The sequence below is a fragment of the Passer montanus genome, unplaced genomic scaffold (genome assembly GCF_014805655.1).
Source record: "Passer montanus isolate IOZ18808 unplaced genomic scaffold, ASM1480565v1 scaffold167, whole genome shotgun sequence".
NCBI lineage: Eukaryota > Metazoa > Chordata > Aves > Passeriformes > Passeridae > Passer > Passer montanus.
In genome coordinates, this window is record NW_024363938.1 from 402,078 (window position 1) to 416,796 (window position 14,719).

The 14,719-nt window shown below is 49.1% G+C and overlaps 2 protein-coding genes across 3 annotated transcripts in view; one reads left to right on the forward strand and one right to left on the reverse strand.

Annotated features, from left to right (window-relative positions):
* Positions 1-404, reverse strand: part of ATAD1 (ATPase family AAA domain containing 1) — a 13,996-nt gene extending 13,592 nt beyond the window's left edge. Inside the window, exon 1 of one of the 2 annotated variants that reach the window (XM_039703686.1) lies at positions 82-404. The gene's annotated coding sequence lies outside the window, so the exon portion shown is untranslated. The remainder of the gene's footprint in view (positions 1-81) is intronic. The other variant, XM_039703685.1, reaches the window with a different exon arrangement.
* Positions 405-2,567: 2,163 nt separating this feature from the next.
* Positions 2,568-14,719, forward strand: part of PTEN (phosphatase and tensin homolog) — a 48,202-nt gene continuing 36,050 nt past the window's right edge. Inside the window, exon 1 of the mRNA XM_039703682.1 lies at positions 2,568-2,729. Within this exon, the coding sequence (XP_039559616.1) occupies positions 2,651-2,729 (79 nt within the window). The 5' untranslated portion in view covers positions 2,568-2,650. The remainder of the gene's footprint in view (positions 2,730-14,719) is intronic.

A 14,719-nucleotide genomic window follows, 5' to 3' on the forward strand; every position in this document is an offset into this window, starting at 1 on the left:
CGGGCCGCGCCGCCCGTGACCTTCCCGCCGCCCGGCAGCTGCGGCGCGGCCGCTCCGCCGCTGCCCCGCCGGGTCACTCACCGTGCGGCGGCTCTCCGGGACACGGGGCGGGACCCGCGGCAGCAGGAGGAGGAGGAAGGCGAGGAGGAGGAGGAGGAGCGGGAGGGAGCGGCGGGGCCGGAGCCGGCGGCAGCACCGAGGGCCCGGCGGCGGCGCGTCCGGCGCTTCCGCCGTCCGTGCGGCGCTCGCCGCCCCGCCCAAAGGTTCCGGGCGGCGGCGGCCCGCGCGAAGGTTCCGCCCCTGGATGCGGGGCAGCGCCGGCCGGGAAGGGCCGGGAGAGGCCGGGATCGGCGGTACGGGGACGTAGCGGCTCCACCGGCACCCCCCGGGCCACCGCTCCCGGCTACAATAGCGGGAACTTCCCACTAGCACATACACTTCATAAGGTGTACAGCGTGTTAAGAGGAGCACAAAATTATACATAGAAACAAATACAAAATAATAAATATAACATAAAAACATGCCTATATATACATATTTTATATAGCTAGGTATATAATTTATACGTACATATGGATACATAGCCGATATAAATCATATCTCACTTATTTCCAACACACACACAGTGAAAGAAGAACGCCCAGGAAAAATGTGGAAATGGCAAGATCTCTCTAATGAACCCAGAGTTTTGGCAATTCCTCTTCAGCCCAGGTTTTCCAGCGGCAGGACAAGAGGAAACGGCCTCAGGCTGTGCCAGGGGAGGTTCAGGTGGGACAGCAGCAGGAATTTCTTCAGGCAGTGCTTCCCTTTCACGCTGCTCCTGCAGGCTTTGATGGTAAAAAAAAATAAATATTATCATCTTCTGGGGGTTTTTGTTTGGCAGCTCGTGTGCACCATTGTGCTCGAAAACATTTAGGACCCTTCTGGTTTTCTTCCCACTCCTGGGAGAAAAAGTGGCATCTGTTGTGGTGCAATTGAGGAGAAATGCAAACACAGAGAGAGAGGAGGAAAAGCAGCTCGAACCCGACTGCTGTGACAAAACCTCTGCAGAAATCCCACCCAAAAACACTTTTAAAAGACGTGGGGAAGTGCAGCTTTTCAGGGTGGTGGGTTGGGCTCCAGTTTACCCAGACGCTGAGGGGTTGTGCTCGGGGTTGTGGCTGGTTTCCCTGTTCCCAGTGTGGGGTTTGCAGCTGGAGGAAAGCGGGAGTGTGGGAACAGAGGGGCTGCCAGGGACTCTGTGCCCACACAGGGCCAGTGCTGGCACGAGGATAAACGGAGGCAGACCAGCCCCAAATATACTTATCCTGAAAAGCAGGAGGAGGTTCTGGGAACAGCTCTGCGGTGGGAATAATGGTGGTGAAACATCTCCAGGTGCAACTTGGTACGAGTCTGAAAGGAATTATGGAGCACTCGCAAAGGCTGGGGGCTGCAGCAGCCTGGGACATCCCTCAGCTTGATATTCCACTTCATTCTGAGCCCTTAAAGGTCATTTCCTGCAAAACATTAAATCCCCAAATTTCTCAGCTCAGAGTGCAAAGAGCCTTGTACAACGGGGTTCATTCCCCAATGCTTGAAAGAGTTATAGAGAATGATTTAGAGATTTATAGCCAGGGCTTTCTCCCTGCCAGGATAATCAGTGTGGGAAGGAGAATGGACAGAAAGCTCCATGGAAATACCACGGGCTGCGGGGCAGGAATTTCTGCATGGCAAGGGTGCTCAGGCCTTGGCAGGGGCTGCCCAGGGAGCTTTGCAGTGCCCATCCCTGCAGGTGTGCCAGGAAGGGCTGGAGGTGGCACTCTGGGCTGGGGACAAGGTGGGCACAGCTGGGACTCCATGGGATTTTCCAGCCTCAGGGATTCTGCCATTCCGAGGGCAGCAGGTGCCCCAAATCCCCTTCCCTCGCTGCCCCGGTGGCCGCAGGGGGCGACAGGCGCTCGCTCGCCGCGGCTCCTCCGCTGCACGCCAACCCCGGGGGGCGTGAGGGGAGGACGACGAGCCGCCTCAAGGCCCCGTGGCCTTTCCCCGGGGGGCCGCACCGAGCCCGTTCCCCCCCTCGCCGGGCTGGGGCGCTGGGCTGCGGGGCGAGCGGGCGGCGCTGCCGGGGCCCCTCACGGCCCCTCACGGCCACTTCCGCCCGCGGGGGAGGCGCCGCCGCCAGCGCCCACGTGACCCGGCGCAGCACCGCGCCGCCTCGCTTCACCGCCCGTATCCCTCCGCCCGCCGCCTCCCCCTCTGTCCCCCGCCTCCTCCGTGCGGCGAGGGGGGCCGGCGGGCAGAGGGGTACGGACGGCGCGCGCAGCGCGATCCGCCCCCCCGGTTCCCCCCCCACGGTGCGCCGCTTCTCCGGTGGCGGGGTGGGAGGGACTACTTTGCGCGTTGGCGGATGCGTCGCGTGGGCGTGGCGGCGCCGCCCGCCGTCCCTCTCGGAAGCCGCGGCCATGATGGGCGCCCCGCGCCGGCGAGCGCTGCGGGCCGGGGGATGAGCGCGGCCGTGCCGCCCTGAGGAGCCGCCGCCGGGAAGAGCCGAGGGAGCGACCGCCCGGCCCCCGGGGCGGGGAGCGGAGCGCGCCCGGGGCCGCCCGGTGGTGCCTCGCGGCCGCCGCCCGGGCCCTGCGCGCTGCCCCGGAGCGGCCCCCGGCTGCCAGACATGACCGCCATCATCAAAGAGATCGTCAGCAGGAACAAAAGGCGATACCAGGAGGATGGCTTCGACCTGGACCTGACCTGTATCCTCCTCCCGCTCCTGCTCCCGCACGTCCCGCGATTGCATCAGACCCGCGCGGCGTTACCTAACGCGCTGCCCCCGGCCGCTCCGCCGCCGGGGCTCGCCCGGGCCGCCGCGCCCTCCCCCGCCGCCGCCGCCGCCTCGGCCGCCTTTTGTCCGGGCCCGGCAGATTAACGGGAGCTCCAGGATTAACGCCAGCGCTCCTTGCCGGCCCCCCCGAGCCGCCCAGGGGCCGTGCCCCCCTCCCCGCGGCCCCGGAGCCCCTGGCCGCTCACCTCCGGCCCTGCTGCCTTTTGGGCGCACGCAGCAAATGCGCCCGACCCGCCGTGGTTTGCACAGCGCTTTAAATATATATATATAGATATTTATTTAGTAACTCGCCTTGTGTCGCGATTATAATCGCGGCAGGCCTGTGGCTTTCCTCGGGTTGCTTCAGTGGAAGCCTGTGTCCTCTGCCCTGATTTGCAGCCCTCCGCTGAGGCAGAGCTGTTCCTTAGGATGCAGCAAGGCTCTCCATGACAAGAGGTGGCAATCGCTCCTTCCAAATTTAAAAAAAAAAACAAAACGGCCAAAACCCACCATTTTTTTTTCGTGGTGAACTGTACGAGGATGTGTCACGAACGGGTCTCATCGAGGAGGATTGTATAGAATACCTATTCTGGAATAAGTAATTAGCGTGCAATTACGGCTAATGAGGCAAAAGCCGGTGTGTCGTTTTGGTGGCCTTTGGAACAGATGTGTTGGAGCTGCGTGGGGCAGATGTTTAGTTTGGAATGCCCTGCAGGGCTCATGGTGGGTAGGGGCTCTGCTGTCGGCAGGGTCTGGCTCCGTGGTGGGGAAAGATTGGTGCTGTGGGAACGATTTTGGGGCAAGAACTTTGTTTAGAAGTTGGGAAAATGAATGTTGACAGTGGTGCTCAGAGCTGGGCTTCTCCCTGTGGAGAGATGTTTCTGTTCTGCGAGGGGATTAGGTGGAAATTTATTGGGTTTTGGAGCAATTACATTCAGGTCTGAGCAAGTGCTCCAAATAAATCCAGTTTTTGAGCAGGATCAAAGCTGATAAAAGCTGTAGCTAGTACAGAGCTCTTGCTTTTGCATTGAGCCTTGGCCTAAAATTTTGGTGGCTTTAAAAAAGCCTGAAATGTTCTGGACTTTAGTAAGTGCTGCTTGGCCTTTAGGTAAAAACCCAATAGCTCTGGTTCATTATTCCTGCATTTATTTGTGGTAAAAATACTTTTAGGCCTGGATTTTTAGGTGTTTGCACTTGGTGATTTTGTTGGCTTTATGGAAAGAGTTAAGTGGTGGCAAAACCAAAAGGTTTTGCCATCACAGTTGAAGAGTTTGGTGTTTCAGACATCTTTGCCCAGATGTGCCCTGGGTCGGGAGAGCTATTGTGACCCAAACACATCTTTTTAACTGGTCATGTGCTCCCAGCAAGAAAATCAGGGAGTGCTGAACCTGGACTTGCTTGCTCAAGGTTTCCTAATGGTGTGTCAAATGATGATTGCTTATTTTTAATTTTTATTCTTAGAATTTTATGTTAAAAGAGGTTGTTACACTGTGCTTAGGCTGGTGTTTCTGAAAGGAGCAGCTGGCTACAGTTCTGCCATGAAATTTGTGGAAAAGATGGTATGGTTTCTTTAATGATAAAAAATCATAGGAAAAAAGTCGGGTTTTTTTTTTTGTAGCTGCATATTTTGAACAGATAATTAATGAATGAAGCCTTCTGCCTGTGCAGTGGCTTTGCTTGAAGGCTGATGTTGCTGCAGAAGTGAAAGTTGAATTTTTTTCATCACTTTGTGCAGGCTTCTTTTTGCAGGGATTGTTCCTCACCATTCCTGGTAGCTGGGAACAACCTATTTATTCCTTACACATATGGACATGGATTTTAAGGGGATAAAATGTGATATTAAGGAGAAAAAAGAGAAAACCTGAAGCCCAGGTGAGCTGTTCAGCAAGGCATGGCAGGAGGAGCAGATGTTGGAGATGCCTGCTTCAGTCAGGGTAGCTGCCTCTGTCCAGCTGAAAGGAAGGGCAGCCAGGAGTTGGGAATTTGGCTGGGCTCTGGGAAATGGAGGCCTGGGCTCCTCCTGCAGCTCCAGAGCCCTCAGCAGCTGCTGCTCACCTGGGCTTTGGGAGCTGGAGAGTGGAGGGACCTGTGTTCTGTGCTCTGCCCTTTCCCCTGCCCCTCTCTGAGCGAGGCTTCCTGTCTCAGTGTCCCCTGTGATCAGCTTTTTGGGAATGGGTGTTATCCAGAGGCTTGCAGGAACCCCTGGGTGCCAGAGGCAGGCTGGGCGAGGTGCTGGAGTGCCAAAATCCTTGGTTGGGCTCTGTCACATCCTCCTAAAAGTGATTTTGATGTATGTGCAGTACAGGACGTTGTGCTTGGAGCCCTGAGGGGCTGGTTAAGAATCCTTGTGTGTGTAATGTGGGATTTCAGCAAAGGGAGACAGCACCTTCCCAAAATCAGTGCAGAGTGTGAAAATGGGCCTGTGTGTCTTTAAAAACCACACTGCTGCTGCTTGTCATCTAATCAGATGGTCTCTGAGCACTCTTTATGCACGTCTTGGAAAATATATTCTGAACTTAGAAGAAAGGGTTTTAAAGGTGGAGACATTAAATCATGCTTAAGATATTTCTTTCTGCTTTATTTGGGTTTTAATTAATTTCTGCAGTACTGGATACTTTTTGGTGCCCATGGGTAAGAAGCAAAGTTTGGATTCATGTCTTTCTTCTCTGATGGTTGCATTTCTTGATGCTGCAAGCACCAGGATGTTTTCTGAGGCGCTCTGTGTATTATTTCTGAGATTGTGCAGCTTGGTGATGCCCCCTTTACTGCAGAGAGAGAACATTTCCATGCAGCAGTGCATGGCTTGCCTGTGTCTTAAGAGCTCTGTGTGTGAGTTTAGCAAGTGGGGGACAAAAAGCATGTAACTGCTTCTTGTGGCAGTCCTAGCTCGGGTTAAACTTTGTCTGGTGTCCCCAGGCCTTCTGACAGGGGTGCAAACGGGCAGCTAGGCTGAGCCTAGGGCTTGACTGAAGCATGTGGAGCTCGTGACCTACATAGTGGTACAAACTGCAGCAACATGCAGGCAGAGGAGATGTTGGGAGCAGTTTACACGTCTCACACGTCCTTTGTCTCGTGGAATGAAAGGCAGGGAATGCTGAAATTGCTGGAGGAAGCTCCTTAGAATCTCTTACTGCTTTGTGCTGTTTGCAGTCCTAAAGCTCTTTGCATTTTTAATGAAATTTTAAATTATGGGACTTGACTCAAAATGGCTCAGCTTCCAGGAAAAAAAAAAAAGTGAATTAGTGGCATGAGGTCTATACTGTGTTTAAAAATAGAGCCCGAGCTGGAAATGCCATTTGTTTAAAAGACTTGGTCTCATTTTAAAATTGAAGTTTGTTAGAGGTTTTGTAACGAGTTTGTCTCGCACACAAGCACAGGGAGGGTTTAGAAAAAACTAGAAGAGACCAACTGGCAATGCATTTTATTGGTGGGAAAGTATGTCTTTGTTCTGAAGTAAACCATGTTCCTTAGCAAGTGTTTAGAGCCCAGCAGACTCACTTTGCTTCTGGAGCCTGGGATGATGTTGGGTTTTGGACAAGATTAGTGCCAGTTTTGCTCTGAATTAATCTCAGAAGTCTGTTTGCACAGAGAGCCCTGCTGGCTGGGGACTCAGCAGAGTTTCAGTTCCCTGCTTGGTGCAGGATGTGTTGGATCCCAGGAGATTGCTCTTTCTGCACTTAGCAAGGATGAAAGGGTTTGACCTGTCCAGATGGAGAAAGCAAGGTGGTGATTGCTGCAAATGTGTTCCTGCATTTTCTCTTCTGGGGTTTGACCTGGGCTAGGGGGTTCACTGCTCTTCACAAGCCAGAGCACCCTGAGCCCTGTGCCCCAGTTGTGTGGATAGGGGTGTTGGACAGCTGGAGCCTTCAAACCCCACACTCCAGCAGCTGCTGTGGGGTGCAATCCCATCCAGAGTCACCCAGCCCCTTCCTGCCCTGCTTTTCCACTGCTTTTGTTCAGAAAGGGACTCGGAAAAAGCCCTCACAAATTACACCTTGTCCCTTTGCATTTGTTTAAATGCAGTGCAGGATTCTTAGGGAAAGGCTTCAACTTGGATCACCAGAAATTTTCAGTGCATCTGGAGACTGTTTGCACAAGCTAAACTCCAAATTAAAAAATACCTGCCTGTGCAGAAGGTGCTGAAGTGGTGGCTGTGTGTTCTCCTCAGGGTGGGCAGAGAAATGAGTGGACCCTGCATACTATTTCTTATATGGTGACCTCTTAGAGAATGCCCAGCCAAAGTGATTAATGATTGGAGCCTGGTTTTAAGCTCAGTTAAGTGTGTGAAGTCATCAGAACATCCAGAGCTTTGCTGTTAAACATGAAGAGAGTAATGCTGAACCAGGTGCCAGCTTTGCTAGGACCAGCACTGGGTCTGTGTGTTTTTTAAGGGAAAATCCAAGTTTTCTCTTGCTTGCACTAAGACTGATGAGGTGTTGGCTCTCAGGGAGTTACTTTGTGGGGTTTGCTCGCTGAGGACAGTTCTGTCCCTGTTGAGGACCTGTGGAAATCCCACCCCACACTTGCTCTGCCTTGTTGGCTGGCCAGCCCCAACACTGGGTCCAGCTGCAGTCTTGGAGGGTGGTGAATTTTGGAAATGCATCTTTCTATGAATTTGTGCTGCTCAGGAAAGCCTTTCTAGAAGTCCACAGGATCATTCCATCTGCCTTCCCCTGACCTGGGAGAGGATGGAGCCCTGAGTGTGGAGCTTATGCAACACTGGAGCTGCTGTTGCTGCTGCAGTAGAATACATGCACAGAGATTAGCTGGCTCTAGATAACTGCTGGGCTTTTCTTTGGGACAAAATTCCTGTTGCTGCCTACTCAGTGCTGCACTTAAGACACCAAGAAGAACTTGCTTGTCTTACCAAAGTGTTGTGGAGCACAGTGACTGCTGTAGAGACAGTGAGTATTGATGTCTTAAAACACTGTGTAGAGGAATACAGAATTATCTTAATTTTTTTCCCATAAGAGAGGTGGCTGTACTCTCCATTCTCTTCCTTGTAGGTTGATTTGGACACCTCTTTGTTGTGGAAGCAATTGATATAATTTATTCAGTAATAATATGGCTGAAAGGATGTTGTGTTAAAACCCACCTGTGTTAAAAAGCATAAAGTCAAAACCAAACTTCAGGGAGTACAAATACAAAGTTGAAATGTTATATGTAAAGCTTCTGTCCACTAAGTTTTTGCAGGTTGTGAATCGCTGAATAGTTCCTTAAATGAAATTATATTTACAATGGATTAATGTTGTTGCCATATTAATGCTGCATAAGCTGACAAATTATACCCTGGTACCTTAGCCAGAGTCTTCCCCTACAACAGGTTTAAACACGAAAATGGTTGTTGGATAATGATTTAAAGGACAATTGTTGTGTTCTGACAAACTGGAAGAGAAGGGAGGGAATAGGCAGCTGAGCTGTCAAATCCCTTAATTACATTAGAGACCAAAGATACTGTCATTACTCATAACTAACTCCCAGAGCCCAGCTCCTTTCTAGTTTGGAGCAACTCGGAGCTCTGTGTGATTTTTATTCATTTACTGTGCCTGATACAGGGTGGATCTTGAAGGTTAATTTATTGCATGGCTTTTTCAGGAAGGAAAATAGGATTTATAGCCTGGAGTTGTGGATAGTAATTCCTGGATATGCCCTGTGCCTCATCTTAAATCCTAGGGGAGGTGTGGGCTCCTTCGATTTGGCACTTGGGTGAAGGTTTTTTGGGATTAAAGCTGTGTGTGCTTGTGCTTTCCTGTGAGTTACTGGAATGGCAATTTCTGGGCTGTAAGAAGGGAATTTATTTGCAAATGTGTGGCCCTGTGGAGCAGGATGTCTCCTGAAACGTGGATTATTTGTGGGCAGTTGACTCTCCTTTGGGTTCTGTTAGTTTTTGGACGTGTCTTAGGCCCAGGTTGATATTTCAGATGTAAACAAATCCTTGTTCCAGTTTCTAATTCAAGCCAGCATCCTCTCTGCTCCTGTCGTCATCTGCCTCGTTTGCTGTCTTGTCTGTGAGGCCCTGGGAAAAAAAAAAAAAGGCATTTTTGTAGAATGGAAATAAATAATTGTGCAATTAGGCCCTGTATCATGCTGCATAAATCTAGGTTATCTTAATAACGATTCTTAGGCAGTGTAGCTCAAGTGGTGGCTCTGTGATTCAAATGGTAATTGACTGTGCAGCTAAAAAAATTAAACTCAACTGCTCTGTGTTTGGGATGATGACTATTGCAAAAGCTGGCATTGTTCCCTTTAAAGATGAACTCCCAGCTCCACAGCCCCAGCGTGCAGCAGTGCAGAAAAACTGCTTAATATCCAGTTTTTTGTAGTGAAGTGCTTAAGAAATGTCTTTATAAACTTAATTCTGCCTTTGTGGAGCTGTAGTATAATAGCTTTTAATTGCATGATTAATTTTCTTAGAGGCCTCTGCTTAATTCATTGCATTGCCTGGGTATATATTGGGCTACAACTGAAGAGTTGTGTATTTTCTGTTCTTTCATTTCTTGTGTGGGTGAGTTAGAGAAGTAATGTCCTTTTTTTATGCTAACATTTAGAGGAGGGAAACACCAGATCTCATTTGGATAAAATTATCTACTTGGGGCTTATTGTTTGTGTAGTGGTTTATTGAATGCCCTTGTGTCTTGTTTTGCCACTCACCTTTATTTTCTTTTGACCCACCCCACACACATTAAGGTTTGATAAATCCATACCAACCCTACTTTTTGTAGTTTCTGTTCTATGAAGGTTTTTAGTGTGCTGTATTTGTCCTGCAGCCCCGTAGCTATTTTAAATTCCCTTGTCTCTGAAAGTTTTTGGATGTTCTTTCAGGCTTGCAAAAAGTTGAGTCTGAGCCATTTTTCACTTCCTGTCAGTAAATATCAAAGTAGTGACTCTTCTGTGCTGGCTTCTCTTTACTGAATAAAATTCCTGTGTTTTTCTGGGGGTGTTTGAGGTTAGGACATGCTTAAGTACACACTGGTGGTTCAGGGAGATCCTGCAAAGTGGGGTGGTGTGCTGGGAACACACGGTGACATCTCACAGCTCTGCTTGGAAGAGCTCATGCTGCATTGGGTGGTTAAAACAGGTCAGTTTGGCACTTAAAAACTCCATTTGAGATGTGGTAGGCCAGCTTCTCACAGCACTGGCTCCTCTGGAGGGGATCTGCTCAGTCCCTGTCTTGCCTCTGTGCTCTGGTTTGGGTGACAGGGTGTGGGTTTGATGATCCCAGAGCATTTTCCAAATCCAGGGGTGGGTTTGATGATCCCAGAGCATTTTCCAACCTCAGTGATCCTGGGATTCTGCACCATCATCCTTGGGCCACCATGTGCTGTTGCAGCTTGTTGTGATGCCAGGCTGGCTGTGGAAAGATGGGATGTGGCCTTTCCAAAATGCCAGCAGAAACAAAAGAACTTTCTTTCCTGGACCTCTGCATGTTTCCCTCTGGATATCTGTTGGGATTGTTGGTCTGGATTTGGGGTTGAGTTAGGGAGTTCAGGCCCAGTCTGCCTTCACAGCTGAAGAGTTCTGTCAAAGTTTGTATCCAGAACAGAGTCTGATGCACCATTTGTTTTGTTCCTGTGTGCTCTGAGCTCTTTCTGAATGGGAAGGGCAGCTTTTCTGTGTCCTTTAGTGTGGTCAGCTGTTTTTGAGGGGTTTCATGGGTTGGGAGGGATTCACAAGGACCATCAGAGTCCAGCTCTTGGCCTTGCACAGGACACCCCAGCAATCCCACCCTGTGCCTGAGAGCATTGTCCAAACATTTCTTGCAGCTCTACACAAGAGCTCATGTTTCCTTTTCTCTCTGCATGCTTTTGTATCTTTATTTATGATTCCAGACCATTTTGAAATGGAAGTTTCAGGTGCCTTTTTCTCAGCCTTTGTCAGTACAAGCTGTTCTCTAGAGCAGCCATCATCTTTCATGCCTTTGTAACCATTTTTTCTATTTATGCTGTGAGGTCTGTGGGTTTTTTTCTCCCCAATCTTAACGTGACCCTTTTAGCTCTTCATCAAATCCTCCATATGGCTGAGAGTCCCTGGACACATTTCCTACACCCCACAGATGAAGGGAGAGGCTCTTGCTCTGGGATGGCTCCCAAATGCAGTATAATGAGCAGGTCCAGAAGTGAGTTGTGGATGTAGACAACCTGGCATATCCTCCTGAGGCATCTTCTTATTTATTTCTTTGTGCTGTGGGAATTTGAGTGCCCTTCCAGACCTTTGTCAGCCCCGTGACCTCATGTGGACAGGTTTGCCTCCTGGATATGAAGGAGTTGCAGTTATTCCTTATCTGGGTTGTTGCATTTAAATTGCAGGCTGAAAGCTTAAAAAAACCTAAAAAAATGGGGGAAAATAGAGTCCTTGTTGGAATATAGAGCATCAAGGGGTTAAATGCTTTTCTTCTAAATGATAAAATGTTTCAGCCACATCTGAGTTGGTCCCTTTGCTTGTTGTTCAAGGCACAGATGGTAGAGTTGACAAGTGCAGCTGGCTGGCTACAAGGAATCCTCCTTTGCTCTGAAGAACTTTCTTCCTGTTCATTTCCTCTATACTTCCTGATGATCCAGGCTCCTAGAAAAATACTAAACTTACTTTGCATTTCATGCTGGCTGCTGGAAATGCTGCCTGTTAAATAAAGAAGGCACTCATGGGTGCAGCTTAAACAGCATGTATGTCAGGAAAGTCTTCTAGGTTTGCCTGGCTATATTTTCCTGTGTCATTTTCTTTTTTGTTGTTGGGATGCTGTCAAGCAAATGGCACTAATAAGAGCTTGGCCATTTGTCAGGGCTCTTAAATCTGTTTGAGGATGGAGTGTGGACACTTCTTGTAACACTCCCCCTGTAGCTCCAGGCTGTCAAGCTGTTGAACAGTTAGAGCAGTGCTGATTTTTTTTCTCCCTTGCCGTTGCTCTGTGGGCTTGTTTAAGCTGGAGTTAAAGGGCTGGAGGTCGCCAGGGGAGCATTTCAGCCCAGCTCTGCTGCCAGACCACCTCACACAGCTCCTGCAGCCAGAGTTCCTGAAACCTGCAGGCTAATTCAGGCAACAAAGCAACTTTGGGAGCCTTCAGAGCCACGCTGTCCTCTGCTGCTGGGCTTTGCTGTCAAGCAGGACGTGGCGGTGACAGCTTGGCCACCCTGTGCTGGTGGCTGGGTCCCCTCACAGGCAGGAGGGTGACACGGAGCAGAGCTGGCAGCAGATGAGGAGTGGGCTGGTGGGGAGCACATTAAAGCAGGGCCAAACCTCCCCTAGCCTGAACTGGAAGTGAAAATTAGCATTCCTGGCAGCTGGGAAGCTTTTTTCAGGCTGTAGATTCCTCAGTTTAAGGCTGTTCTTTGTTAAATGAAATTCCAGTTTGGGAGCTGGGAGCTGAGGGTTGGGAGTTGTTTTATTTGCAGGTGTCATGTTCAGGGTGTCTAGAAAGGTTTTTAGCTCCAGAGCACAACTTATAGCTCCATCATTCACAGCTTCAGGAATATTCAGTTTCTTGGAAATTTCCTTTCTACAGGAAGATGAAATCTGATGCTTGCTAGGTCTTCCTGAAGCCCTTGATTCACAGAATCCCAAAATGGTTTGGGCTGGAGGGAACCTGAAAGCTCATCCAGTCCCGCCCCCTGCCATGGGCTGGGCCACTTTCCATGATGCCAGGTGGCTCCAAGCCCTGTCCATCCTGACCTTGGACATGCCAGGGATCCAGGGGCAGCCACAGCTTCTCTGGGCACCCTGTGCCAGAGCCTGCCCACCCTGCCAGCCAAGAATTTCTTCCCAATATCCAATATAAACCTTCTGTCTGTCAGTAGGAAGCCATTCCCCCTTTTCCTTTAGTTTCAGGCCCTTGTAAATAATAAATATTTGTAAAATTGCAAAGCACTGTGAGTTTTAAAGTTCTTTTTCGTTTGTGTTTGGTGTAAAACCTGCCTCAGTGTTGGGTTTAAAAAGCTGTGTGTAAATTCTGAAGCACTGAATGCTCTGGCCTGCCTATAAAATAGGAGATGAGGTCATTTGCTCTCTGTTTTCCTGTTATAGCCAGGAGTGGAGTGAGGATTAGGGTTAAATACTTGGAAATATGGGATTTTATAAAATCTCTCAAACATTCTTATGATGTTACAGTTACTAGCTGACAATGTTGATCATTGCAGGAAGAGCTGCAGCTGTTGGTTTTTGCAGCTTCCTTGTGACTCTTTAAGAATTAAGAATTGGTAAATGTTTTGCTATGCTTTTTTGGCCACTTTCCATTATTAGGAAAAAGTCTGAATTTGTGAGCAAAATCAGTTACAGGACCAACACGAGTAATTTACTTTTATATCTCTATGTATGTAAAAAATTGCAAGTGTATACTGCATATTCTTTAATTTGGTCTTGGCATAATGTGAATATATAGACAGCTATTTTTGAAAGTGATTATAACAGCTGATTTGCATAATGATCCAGGATTTTTCTCATAGCAACTGGAAAGACTGTCATCTTCAGCAATGTGGGAATGATTTCAGCTTTCAGGAGAGTGTTTTGTTCAGTCTGTGAGCAGCATTTCTGCAGTGGCACACGGATTATTTGCAATGGTCTGGTTTCTGTATTGACAGATCATCATTGTGGCATTGGGTGATTTAGCAGATAATTGGGTGTTGATTTTAAGGTTCCTTGGGCACAGCTCAGAGTTGTCTTGGCTCCTTTGGAAGTGAAGCTGTGTAGTTGGTGACAAGAACTTGAGTGGAGGACGGTGTTCTGGTGTTCTGCCTTGTGTGTCACGGGGCACCAGAGTGCAGAGCAGGTGTAAAGCTGCCAGGGAGTGCCCAAAGGAGGGACACAGGGGTGGGGAAGGGTCTGGAGGGGCTGCAGGAGGAGCAGCTGGGGCACTGGGGTTGTTCACTGCAGGAGACTGAGGGCAGAGCTCACCTGGGGCAGAGCTCCCATCTCTACTCTCTGGGACAGGGATAGCACCCAGGGAATGGCTGGAGCTGGGCCAGGGCAGGTTTGGGTTGGATTTTAGGGAAAGGTTCTTCCCCAGAGGTGCTGGGCACTGCCCAGGCTCCCCAGGGAATGGGCACAGCCCTGAGGCTGCCAGAGCTCCAGGAGGGTTTGGACACTGCTCCAGGGATGCCCAGGGTGGGTTGTTGAGGTGTCTGGGCAGGGCCAGGAGCTGGATCCATGATCCCTGTGAATCCCTTCCAGCGTGGGATATTTATGGTTCTGTGATCATGGGTCTGTCCATGGTAATTTTTTTTTATTATAGCACTAAAATCCCAGCTTCCATGTTTACAATACTGAGAAAGGAATGAGTACTTTAAAAACTGTTAAAGCCATTTTTGGGAATGAGTATCTTAGGAAAAAGCTGCTTTGGCAAAACGTGGTGGGATTTATTTTATGCTTTTTAAAAAGTCCATTTCAAATCCTTTTGGATCCTTGTGGCTTCCTTCCAACTCAGCATATCCTATGATCCTATGAAATTTTGGTAGTTACACCACTTTGGTTGACTTTGTGTTTGCATGTGTTGAACAGCCTCAGCAAATGGCTGAGGCTTTTCCATTTTTGTTTTCCTGTCTTAAAAAAAAAAAAAAAGCTTGGAATTGATAATGAGCTTGTTGCACGTTTTAAATGATCAGTTCTCCCAGATTTCTAAAATTAGCAGTATGGTTACCAATTTCATGATGACTCAGAGTTCTTCCTTTGAATGGAAGCCCAGCTTCCCAAGCTCCAGTGTAAGAAATCTCATTTTGGTAGTGAATATCTTAATTTCAGCTTTGGAAATCGATGTTAAATGAAGTGAGGTGTGAAAAGGGGTGTCTGGGAGCTGTTGTGTGTGGCTGCTGAGAGCAGAGCCTGCTGAAGGTGATGCTCAGTGGATGGTTGCTCCTGAACTGGTCCTTGCAGTGGTCAGGGGCTGTCCCTGTCTCTGAAGAGGAGCTTCATTCCCCATGGGGAATGGGGATAAAAACA